Raw genomic sequence first — 12,500 nt, forward strand, 5'->3', positions numbered from 1 at the left:
TTATCGGTCGTACAGATCCATGGTGCGGCCGGGCCTTTTCAGACACACTGTAGCTCCACCACTCGATCTGATAGCCTTGTAATAGAACCAGCGTCTCTGCCCAGATTTTGCATTTTCCATTAGTGTGATGGAGATTAAAACACGCTGTGTTCACGGTGCTTATGTTAATGTGGAGTTGAGAGTGGAACACGGTTTTTCTGCAGTCCCGCGGCCACAGTATCTGTGTTTCCCATAGCTCAGATTTTCTGCTGTTTCAAAACGCCATCAATAGATACTAAAAGCGTTTGTGGCGAGAAACAAGAACAATCAAATGAAGGGGAGCAGTGCAAAGAGCCACAACACTGCTTGTTACGTTCAATGTTATGTAGCGGTTAAACTATTTTGATCACATATTTTCACGGTAAAACTGTGTTATGCTAAGCGTGAAAATCGTAATAAAAGACTAATTAAATCATCTCACTGAGAAGGGAGCGAATTGCTATTATGAATATTACTAAATTAATTCTAAATCCTATTCCTATAATTATATATGAGTGTGGTGTTTCTGTTTGTCCTGGCTGGTGGAGGGGAGAACACAAGGCTGGGACGCAAAACAGGGTCTGTTCAAATTAAATGGACAACATTAACATTTCATTTCTACCTATTCATGCATGCATTCATTCACCAACCGCTAGCTGTCAGCACCATTAGAACACATTCACATTCCGGGCACCAACGTCAAGACCAGTTAGTTGATTAGTTAGTTAGTTGGTTAACTGGTTGGTTGGCGACTTGGTAGTTCTTGATTAGTAAGTGAGTGAGTTAGTTTGTTAATAAGGTAGTTAGCCAGTTAGATAGTTAGTTAGTAAGTTAGTTAGTTAGTTAGTTAGTTATTTAATTAGTTAGTTGGACAGTTATTTAGTTGGTTAGTTGTCTGGTGGGTGCAACCAGCAGAATAAAAATCTGTTTAAATGCAGCCTGTTGATGTGTCTGTCCCTCTGTGCATGTCTGTCCCTCTGTGTGTGTCTGTCCCTCTGTGTGGGGTGTGTGTCTGTCCCTCTGTGTGTGTCTGTCCCTCTGTGTGGGGTGTGTGTCTGTCCCTCTGAGTGTGTCTGTCCCTCTGTGTGGGGTGTGTGTCTGTCCATCTGTGTGTGTCTGTCCCTCTGTGTGTGTCTTTCCCTCTGTGTGTGTCTGTCCCTCTGTGTGTGTCTGTCCCTCTCTGTGTGTGTCTGTCCCTCTGTGTCTGTCTGTCCCTCTGTGTGGGGTGTGTGTCTGTCCTTCTGTGTCTGTCCCTCTGTGTGTGTCTGTCCTTCTGTGTCTGTCCCTCTGTGTGGGGTGTGTGTCTGTCCTTCTGTGTCTGTCCCTCTGTGTGTTGTGTGTGTCTGGTCCCAGGATGAGGAGGGGATCCGGAGGGCCGTCTGGGAGAAGAACTCCCGCATGATCGCGGCCCACAACGAAGAAGCCGCGCTGGGCATGCACTCCTACGAGATGGGCATGAACCACCTGGGAGACATGGTGAGGGGAACACGCTCACACACACACACACACACACACACACACACACACACACACACACACACACACACACACACACACACACACACACACACACACACACACACACACACACAGCCCCAAACACAAATACACAAACACACATACACACATACATACATACACACACACACACACACACACACACACACACACACACACACAGCCCCAAACACACACACACACACACACACGCACGCACACCACACACACACACACACACACACACACACACACACACACACACACACACACACACACACACACACACACACACACACACACACACACACACACACACACACACACACACACACACACACACAAACACACACCACACAGACACACGTACCACACACACTGCGATATGTAAGGTATTTGTAACCACTAGGTCTGTTGCTCTGTATTCTAGTCCCTCTGTAATCCCCCCTCCCCCCCAGGGAGATGGGGGGTGACCCCCAGTATTTTGGGTCAGTGTTGCAGCCCACTAATCTCTATCCTCCAAAAAGTGTGTCACGATACACTTGTTGACTTGAAAAATACAAGGGCAGTGAAGGCAGAGCCATGCCCCTAAGCTGGGCAAGACAAGAACCCATCTGGGTGTTCTTTGCGTGACTTGTGGATGTCCGGGTCGGTCCCTATGCCAGATACGGGCCCACCTGGAGCCCGGAGGCCGGGCCGTGGCTGCCGTTAAATCAGCCGTAGTGATGTATGTGTCAGCGCAGGTCCTGAGTAAGGCTGTGTTTCCACATGCCTGTGTGAAGAGAAGGGGTTGGTACAGTACAGCTGATATATAGCATCTAAGTCGAAGTCTATTTTATTTTACTGTGGGGGTTTGGACCGGGTTTCATTAACACTATGGGGTGATGATTTACGTGTTGGTTGTCATGTTTACGAGGGCGGTAATGTGTAAAGAAGGGTGCGGAAGGAATCAATGGGGTTTCGGGCGAGATGCGTTTCAGTGAAATGAAAGGGGAACAACAACAGGAAGGCGGGTCTTGTCTTCCTGATGAGTGAGGTGGGGTTCATGTGTTGAGCCGTTTCATCACATGTACCCTCAAAGGGCTTCACAGGCCCATACCTGAGTAGTCCTCTAAAGGCTAAGGCCTCATCAGAGGCAGGCAGGAGTCAGACTCCTGAAACCTTGAGAAGAGACCCATGAGTTTAACTCTAAATTGTTCTGCACTAGTTATTAAAGACATGGGTGTTAGGGATGACCATACTAAATATGCATATAACTACATATACACACTGTGTTATATATATTATATTAATATGTAATTATGTTATATCTGATGGCATTGTTCAACATCATTTATTGAGTTTTAAGTCTTCATAAAGGGAAATTTGAATTCCTAGCAGAATATCATATCAATCACTTACAGATAATTTTACAGTACAGCGATTGATCAAATCAAATCACACTCTCTCTCTGTCTCTCTCTGTGTCTCTCGCCCCTCCAGACATCCGAAGAGGTGTCTGAGAAGATGATGGGTCTGCTGGTGCCACTGAACAGAGACCTCACCTTCACCGCCGCCTTCGATGACAAGCTGGAGAAGCTGCCCAAGTCTGTCGACTACCGCAAGAAGGGCATGGTGACCTCCGTCAAAAACCAGGTCGGTGGGGCTAAGGAGCAGAGGTTAAAGGTTGCGTGGGGCTTTTTAGCAGCAGGTTGTCTAGATTCTGTGGAGAGAGAGATAGTGTGAGAGAAAGAGAGGGCGAGAGACAGAATGTATAAAGTGAGTTATGAGTACCAGCAGAGATTAATAGAATAGCCAGCACCCTGAGTAAAGCTGTTAATGCTGCTTTTTATCATTTCAACAGAGCTTAGATTAGAAATTCTTTGGTGGGTGTTTCACATTCAGCATTGTCCTGTTTGGTGGTCCATGGCCTTCCTGTGTCACCGGCCAATGAAAACAAATTATCCCTGATGCGGGGCATTCATGAAGCCTTGTTGAGAAAAGTACATGTCAAAAGTACATGTCACTGGCCCAATCCCAATGTCCGGACTCACGGACTCACAGACTTTATTGCGCGTTCTCGCAAAATTATAGAGCCTTTAGGGCTGCCCCAATGTTGAATTCCAAAGGGCTTGAGGGTTTGAGTCCACACTTACCGAGCCCTTTCCGGGAGTCTGCATCAGTGCAGACTTCACCTAAGGGAATTACCCACAGTTCAAAGCGTTGTGACGTTTACCAGGGAGACCATAGGGAAATCTGGAAATTAGGAAGGTAAACAACAAGACAACGTTACTGTCTGTGGCGAAGTCATGGCCATTCTGGTAGAGCCCATGGGACCTATGAGATCGAAAAATATGAATGGGTTTCATGGAGAGAAAGTAATTATTTTCTGGTCCCAGTCTTTATATGCCCCGGATTACACATAAGTTGTTTGTGGATTTAAATTATATTTTTTAATGCAAAGAAAGGGTTAGAAGTTTGATAATGTTAGGTTTTTTCCAAGGGGAGGATAAAAGCATCAATAGAGGTGAAAACCATTTACTGACCGTTTATTGTTCAATTGTTCAGTTAAAGGCTGCAGAGCAAACACAATGAGGAAGACTACATGTCTTGTATGTGTCGTCACGCTCCCTGCGACTGGCGTGGACAAGACCGTCAATCTCCCCATCGGCATGACTGAAACTCTCCACATGCCCAAACTTATAATGGTTTTCACCTCTTTGGATGCTTTTATCCTCCCCTTGGAAAAAACCTAACATTATCAAACTTCTTCACGAAAATATTTAGTTTTCTTTGCATGAAAAATTATCAATAAAATCCACAAACAACATATGTGTAATCCGGGTCAAATAAAGACTGGGACCAGAAAATAATTGCTATCTCTCCATTGAAACCCATACATATTTTTCGATCTCATAGGTCCCATGGGCTATACCGGAAGGTGCGCGACTTCTCCACTGTATGCACGACCAGATAGGAATTTCTGCCTTTTTTTAGTGAGCCGGATCTTTTGGATCAGCTCACCAACAAGAGCATGCTCTTTTGGCTCCCAAACGGCTCTTCATATTACTACTTATTATTCAGCCAAATGTAGCCCGTTCTGACTTATGATTAGTATGTGTAGGCTAATAATCACCTTAATTATTCAATACATCCTTTATACTGAAGTATACAAAAGTAAGATTATATTTTCTAATATCATTAAATTGCTGTAGGCGATTGTTTTCATTGCATTTACAAAAAAACAAAAAAAACGTCAAAATGAGATTTTTTAACCGGCAGGGGTACAGCAACCAGGGCCATTGCAACAAGTCCTGGGCCCCTATACAAGAGGTACTGATGGGCCCCCCTGCGCTGAATTGTTGACGGGGGGGGGGGGGGGCCTAGTACTATGGGCTGGTAGTTACTTTTCTTTTTATTTTTTATTATTTTTTATTATTATTTTATTGCCATGGGCCCCCCCTGGGCTGTGGGCCCCTAGAATTGTCATCACCTTTCACCCCTTTACGACGGCCCTGCAACATCTTTGTCTTTGAACGTTTTCAAGGTAACATGTGCTCTCGTGAAGTGCTGTCCCAATCCCATATATACCTATCTGAGGCCATGTGGCCTCACACGCTCGCTCACTTAGCACCTGAGATCAATTAAGCCTGTGAGTCCTTAGTCCTTAGTCCTAAGGGTGGATTGGAGAGCGAGGCTCTCTTTATGGCTTTTGGCTAAGGTAAATAAAGAAATGTTATTGTTCTTGGTTCCAGCTGTTGTCAGTATACAACATGTTAGATCTGAACATTGACATGCTCATTGGAAGTGGATGGCTGCTTTAACTCAGATGTTACTTTTGTTAACTGTATGTTTGAAAAAAAAACAGCCTGCTAGATGCAACGACAAAAACGAAAACCACAAAATAACAATAGCAACAATAGCAATCAAGCATACTGGAGTCACACACCCTAGTAGGCAAGGATGCAAACTGTGGTTATGAATGTGTCCCCACTCCCCACCATTGTTACCAGTTTCCAATGAATCATGCAGCAGATTGATGGGTGCATTCCATTAGACCCCAGTGGTTTCTCCTCCACTTCCTTTGTGATGCTTGGATTGAGTTGTGTTGTGTTCTTCTAAGCAATTTAACAAACCATCAGAGCAGAAGCTGGCCGCCTCAGATCTCAAATCAGCATCAAGTAAACAACTGCTCTGTTTGAATAAGTCACATAAGGATCTCTTCATTGAAACGAGAAACCAGAGTAAAGATAGAGACACTTGTCTCTGTCTCTGGGGGGGGGGGGGGGTACGGCCAATCCTCCCCATGAAAACAATGCTATGGTGGTTTTTGTTGAAGAGACAGATAATTAATTACCACCACTGAATCCCTAATGGGGTCCTTCCCTGCGAATATCCACGGCAACAAACTAAACAAAATAGAATACAATAGATCAAAAGCTCAATACAACAAGTTGTCTTGTTGAGCATGCAATTAAATGCCTCATCAGTCTGACCTGGAAACCAATTAAAAGGTTTGAGTGTATTACCTTGATTATTTTAAATGAGAAGAGGTGGCCCAACTCCAGTTTTAACCAGTCATATACTGTCCCCTTGTGGACACATAAAGTACTACACTGGCACCCAAGCCTTATGCCTTTGTCTGCATAGTTTCAAGGGCTATTATTATTTATTAACACCCCCTCCCTCCTTCCCTCCCTCCCTCCCTCCCTCCCTCCCTCCCTCCCTCCCTCCCTCCTCCTCCACCCCCGTCCTCCCCTCCCACTCTCTCCAGGGCTCCTGTGGGTCCTGCTGGGCGTTCAGCTCAGCAGGGGCCCTGGAGGGCCAGCTGGCCAAGACCACTGGAACCCTGCGGGACCTGAGCCCCCAGAACCTGGTGGACTGTGTGACAGAGAACAGCGGCTGCGGGGGAGGCTACATGACCAACGCCTTCAGCTACGTCATGCAGAATGGAGGCATCGACTCTGACGAGTCCTACCCCTACATTGGCCAGGTACCGTGACTATCACTCCAGACCAGCGCTTCTTCTGCTAATTCCCTTAATGGAATTGATTTTACTACGTAAACATAATATAAGCTGCAGCGTTTTAATAGATCATAAACAATGAATGGGTTTTCAGAATAAAATACTACCGAAAACGTGTCAGAACGTGTGGCTATTGTGTGCGGGACGACAGGAAGACTTGAATTTTTATTGTTCCCTTAAACAAACAGTTGCTCTCGTCCTCATTTGGACTAGTGCACAGTAGGATCAGTAAGATAAATGGAGGGACGTCAGAAGTTGTCTTACACAGAATTAATCAAGTTAAGGAACAGTAGAAGAAAAATGATGTTCATCAAGTATTGAATGGCATTTTGTACTGCAGTGATGGGATCCACACAACGCAACAGTGCAGAAATGGACCTTTCTTGACCCAGTCATGCGTTGCTTTCATAAAGTCATCTATTTTAACTACCGGTAGTTAGAATTGCATTTCATCAAAACTATTTGTAGAAGTTCATCTTTCAGTTCCTACAGCTGTTGAAACCTTTAGGGAAGTGGTGGGGTAAACTGGTTTAAACAATTTTTGCAACAAGATCACTTCTGTTTTCCTCCAAAGGAGGAAGTAAATTAACTCTAAAAGGCCAAGACTGTGGTTTTTGTATGATTTATTCGGAATACCCTTAAACAATCAGTTCTCTATCAAATGGTGTATCAAAACATTGAGATGTAAATATGTTTGATATACACCTTTACACATTGTGGCAACCCGACACGTTGAGCGCACCAACTCCTCCCAAACAGGACACCATTTCCTTGGTGAAAGCCAAAAAAGGCATGTTTATTTAAGAACATAAAAGTCTCTCCAAACACAAAAACTTAAACCTCGGGAGGAATCAGCGGTCCCCCTTCTTCGTGGGTGGAAACCCGTCACCCACGAGGACCGGTCTCTCCTTGCAGGAGCTCCAAGGCTGGGAGAGCCCCGAATGAGTGGAGAAGCAGGCTATTTAAGCCCTGCTTCTCCACTTGTTCCTCAGGTGCTCCCAATATCCTTAATTGGCCTGGGCCGGGTTGCCACAACATGAGCAGTGTGGACTTTAGTCCAATTTTTTGCATTTTAATTATTTTGTAGATAAACCCATCTAGACATTTGGAATCGACTTTCATTATTATTGATTTCATCATCAGTGTATGCACATTTTTCCAGAGGCTTTAACACTGTTGAACAAACCCCCAGCCCCGTCTAGCACTGGACTTTTAAATGGTTACATGCTTACCTGTTGCATCTCCCTTTAGGCAATGTTCAACCTGTTTACATTTACTGCCTTGCACTGTATAACTGTTTACACTAATTGCTGCACTGAACTGCACTGTCTAGCACTTGACTTTAAAATGGCTACCTGCTTACCTGATGCGTTTCACTCTCTGCAATGTTTACCTGTTTACATTTACTGCTTTGTGCTATATAACAGTTTACATTCATTACTGCACTGTTTTACCTATTGCCCTTGCACAGCTATCACGCAAAAGAAAAAAAACCTGCGCAATACTTTTTAAACTTTTATCATATAATCCATAACCTGACCAAAACCTAAAAAAAATACATTGATATACTACATGTATATATAAATGTATATTTATACTCTCGGTACATAATCCCCCTATACTTCTGACAAACCTGTATCTATAACCTTACAGTGTACTAAAATAGCAGTTTGGTATTTCAATGCTTCTTTTGCACTTCAGGTTAGACGTCAACTACATTTAATTTGTTCTGTACTTTTACTCTGCTAGTGACAATAAAGTTGAATCTAATCTAACCTAATCTAATCTAATCTAATTTTTTCAGAATCGTTTTACGTAACATGTAATGTAAAATCGTTGTCCTAAATGTGTATGACCTGTGTCTATCGGTGCCTGCAGGACCAGCAATGCGGCTTCAACGTCTCCGGCGTGGCCGCTGAGTGCAAGGGCTACAAGCAGATCCCCGTGGGAGACGAGAGGGCCCTGGCCGTGGCCCTCTTCAAGGCGGGCCCTGTGTCCGTGGGTATCGACGCCGGCCTGGGCACCTTCCAGTTCTACCAGCATGGTCAGTCCGCTGTGGCATTATGCACAAACCACAGGCAATGGTGGGGGAGGATGGGCGGGTGGATGTCCTCTTTGGTGAGGGTGTTCCACTCCCCTGGCTGAAAGAGTCTCACTGTGGGCATCCTAGTGCCACGGGTCTAAGCCTTTACCTGCTGCTTAGTGAGCCGTATCTAAAACCACTGGATGACACGTTGGGTGAAAGTGTCCGAGAAGTGACTTGATAGTGAAAAAGCGTGCGTCAAGTGTCATCACTGACATCCAATATCCAACACATCCAACACTTAATGGAAATGTCTTGCTCTGCATGTTGTGGTTGTATAGTCGTATCCCGTTGTATCTTCTAGTCTTCTGAGTTAGGGTGAGTGATGATAATGAGTGAGTGGTACCATACTAAAGACATCATCCTGGCAGAAAGGTACCTCCAGTATGTTATCATTAAAGGAAGGTCTGTTGTGGTGACCCATTGAGTCACAGATGTCTCCCGACACCTCTTCGTGTCATTCCTCCAGGTGTGTACTACGACAGGAATTGCAACGCCGAAGACATCAATCACGCCGTGTTGGCAGTGGGCTTTGGAGTCACCGCCAAGGGCAAGAAGTACTGGATCATCAAGAACAGGTGAGGGGTCGGGGGGGGCGTCGGACCCGACACCCTGTCAGGCAAGGGGGCAGGGGGAGTCAGGTGGCACTGGCGGTTGATAATGGGACAGAAGACAGCGGATTGATCTGTAGCAGTTGGTGATGGTGCTGCAGCTGATGATGAAGATGATGATGAAGATGATGATGATGATGATGATGATGATGATGATGATGATGATGATGATGATGATGATGATGAAGTTGGGGCCTGGTGGTTCCTGTGTTGACACAGAGTGAGCGTTTTGACTTCTCACCCTCCTCTTCTTCGTCATCTTCCTCTACCCTTCTCTTTCTTTTTTCGATTGTTTTTTTTTGGTTGACAGTTGGGGCGAGGACTGGGGCCACAAGGGATTCATCCTGATGGCGCGTAACCGTGGCAACCTCTGCGGGATCGCCAACATGGCCAGCTATCCAATCATGTGAGGGGACGAGCGGCGTCTCTTCGCTGAGGGGCAAGACGGGAAAGGACAGCGAAGCACATCAGGAGGACTTGTCGTCCAGATGACCAATGTCGACGAACAGGAATGTGAAATATTCTAGAATTGACCTGCTGGAATAAGATCAAGATTAAGAAATAATCTAGATCTCCAAATTCGTCGTGCCTTGCCTTTGGCTCTCTAGTCTTTTTTTTATTTCTCTGAAGCACTTTGAATCGCATTACATTTGTCCCGAGAGGATGCGTTTGGAATAGAAACATTTTTGTTAACAGATCATGTTTTTTACCAGTGTTAAGATGTGTTAAGATGTAGTTAAATAATGTGTGTTGAGGCCTTAAGCGTCACATGGTTTTAATTTGTGAGTAGCAACATTGCAGGGCAATGGGTCATCTTCCTGTTGATAAAGAATATAGTGTCTACATTCAAATCTTAACCTTCCTCTTTTTGATCTTTGTCTTTTGTTTTCTTGCTCTGGTCAGCACTCTTTTGTTACTTTTTATGATTAAACTGTATCAAACTATTTTGTATGTCATGTTAAATAAATCTTTCGGTTTAAAATGTATCATGTTGTATTTTTTATTTGTTGTATTCATGACAGGCTGTGATCGACTCTACAGATTTCGTCATTCATGTAGTATTTCTATGGCTTTGGCTGTGGTTTATGTCTTTAGTAAGAAGACATGAAGCCTCAAACGAAGATAAAAAAATATATCCAATAGGCCCATGTTTGGTTGGAGTACCTTAGGTCTTCTTACTCAGGCGCAACGCTGAGAATAATATCGCAAAGACAGGCACCAGAAGTTACTGTACATCCGAGGACACGCGGAAGAAACGACTTGAACCACGTGACGATATGAAGTGATAAATAGGCAAGCCTCTTTACGAGGAAAGAGACAGCCCTCTCAAACTCGTTCCGTCCCAGCGTCATTGGACCTTTTTCTATCAAGGTAAGTCCAACTGAATGAAAGATGAAAAACGGCTGAAAGACCTTCAACGTGAACGCGGACATATAACGTTTCATTCATTAGGGTACTTTAATTTACATTTTGTGCATATATTTTGTGAAATTTCCACCGCAAAACAAAGGAAATTATGAACATAAAGCTGATAATATTTTGGCTATGGATATTGGCTGTTATGTAGCCTATAACAACATGCAGTCTTTATATATGTGTCTTAATATGCATTCGGGGTGTGACTCTCTTTCTCTCACACCCTTCTACCCACCACACGCTCCTACCCACCACACACTCCTTCCCACAACACACTTTTAGCGCATTGACTCTTTGAGGCATTGACACGTTTTGCTGATCCACCTGCAGTAGGTTTTCGGTTCCTACTTCCTCTTACTGTAAACTGTGTGTGTGTGTGTGTGTGTGTGTGTGTGTGTGTGTGTGTGTGTGTGTGTGTGTGTGTGTGTGTGCGTGTGTGTGTGCGTGTGCGTGTGCGTGTGTGTGTGTGGGGGGGTCTGTCTCTGTCTCTGTCTGTGCGCTACAGAATGAATCAAAATTTGAATTAGTCTTTCCATCTCATTTTTGTAACTGTGTGTAACGGATTTGTAAAAGGTCATAACATTTGCTGTGGTGGACGGCTTTATCAAGTTTATGTAGGCCTCTTGAGTTCTTGTGATGGAAAAATCCATATGTTGTATACTTTTAATCATCATTCTAAGCTTTGTTTCCTATTCCTTGTATTGTCTAGCCGCCCTACCTGTTCCTAATGTTATCTCACATTAACCTTTGTGCCTGGGGTAAACTGGTCACAAGGGAGCAGGGATCCCCTTATACATTCTTCTGCTTGATGAGAACATAGGCCACTCTGTCAGTGTTGTGATGTAGTAGGCCCTCCTGTTGAGAAATATGTCCCCTTCGCGATTCTTTGGGATGGGCAGGGCTTTGAGAGCCGAGGTGGGCCCCAGGTCGCTCCATAAAAAGTCACTTTATTGACGATTGACAATATTCACTTAATTTGGTCAAACATCCAGGAAAATATTTTACAAGGGGACGCATTTCAAGATAGGAGATCAAACACATACAGCTTACTTTGGCTGGTTTCTCCATATTTCATACGCTACCTGAAATGGATTGAGAATGAATTGTCAATTTTACAGTCAAGTTTTGGGAGGGATGTTTTATTAAATAACTGAATGTTCATCCGTGTTACTTGTTGCTATAGGAACCATGTTTAACTGTATGCTGCTCGCCTCCCTTTGTCTGACGGCGGCGGCAATGTTTGACACTGAGTTTGACCTCCCCTGGGCAATGTGGAAAAGGACCTACAACAAGAACTATGAGACCCAGGTAGGATCCAATGTAACAATGTAGTCCTATTCCCAGACAAGAGAATTTATTTTTCCCCTCCAATATGCGTCTACAAATACTAATCTATGCATTAGTTCATTGATTAACATACAAACATACCTACTTTCTTTGAAAACACACAGTTTATACATAGATGGCCGCGTTGACGTGTGCAAAAATAGACCTCAAGTCTATTTTAGCAGTTTGCTGCATGTCAGACGGGCTCAGTGTAGCAGCTCTCGTGATTAGAAAGTAAAGTCTTAGTAAGTGTAAGTGTTTCTTTATGGCTCGACATAAGGTTGTGCGACGCGTTGTTTGCGTACCCCAGCCCTACCATGGGGGTAAGTCGCAATTCCCTCCATTGAATGCCCTATACATGAAGAAATAATTGAGCAACTTTCCTTCAATAAGTCTGTCAAGCATTCTAACACTTCAGAACATTTTGAAAAACGGAACCCTTCACAGACAGAATGAGCAGAGAGCTGCTGATTCATGGCAAACTGCACTCCGTTCAAAGGTTTAGGACTAAGGGGTTGCAACGTGCTCTGAGCTGCTTGCGGCTG

The 12,500-nt window shown here is 44.2% G+C and overlaps 2 protein-coding genes across 4 annotated transcripts in view; both read left to right on the forward strand.

Moving 5' to 3' along the window:
- Positions 1–10,181, forward strand: part of LOC130391563 (cathepsin K-like) — a 13,227-nt gene extending 3,046 nt beyond the window's left edge. Inside the window, exons 3-8 of the mRNA XM_056601770.1 lie at positions 1,372–1,494; positions 2,997–3,149; positions 6,268–6,486; positions 8,398–8,563; positions 9,072–9,180; positions 9,524–10,181. Of these exons, the coding sequence (XP_056457745.1) occupies positions 1,372–1,494; positions 2,997–3,149; positions 6,268–6,486; positions 8,398–8,563; positions 9,072–9,180; positions 9,524–9,623 (870 nt within the window). The 3' untranslated portion in view covers positions 9,624–10,181. The remainder of the gene's footprint in view (positions 1–1,371; positions 1,495–2,996; positions 3,150–6,267; positions 6,487–8,397; positions 8,564–9,071; positions 9,181–9,523) is intronic.
- Positions 10,182–10,313: 132 nt separating this feature from the next.
- LOC130391562 (procathepsin L-like) overlaps positions 10,314–12,500 on the forward strand; it is a 10,407-nt gene continuing 8,220 nt past the window's right edge. Inside the window, exons 1-3 of one of the 3 annotated variants that reach the window (XM_056601768.1) lie at positions 10,314–10,584; positions 11,135–11,202; positions 11,813–11,937. In XM_056601768.1, the coding sequence (XP_056457743.1) occupies positions 11,818–11,937 (120 nt within the window). In that variant the 5' untranslated portion in view covers positions 10,314–10,584; positions 11,135–11,202; positions 11,813–11,817. The other 2 variants (XM_056601767.1, XM_056601769.1) reach the window with 2 other exon arrangements.

The sequence above is a fragment of the Gadus chalcogrammus genome, chromosome 11, assembly GCF_026213295.1.
Source record: "Gadus chalcogrammus isolate NIFS_2021 chromosome 11, NIFS_Gcha_1.0, whole genome shotgun sequence".
NCBI lineage: Eukaryota > Metazoa > Chordata > Actinopteri > Gadiformes > Gadidae > Gadus > Gadus chalcogrammus.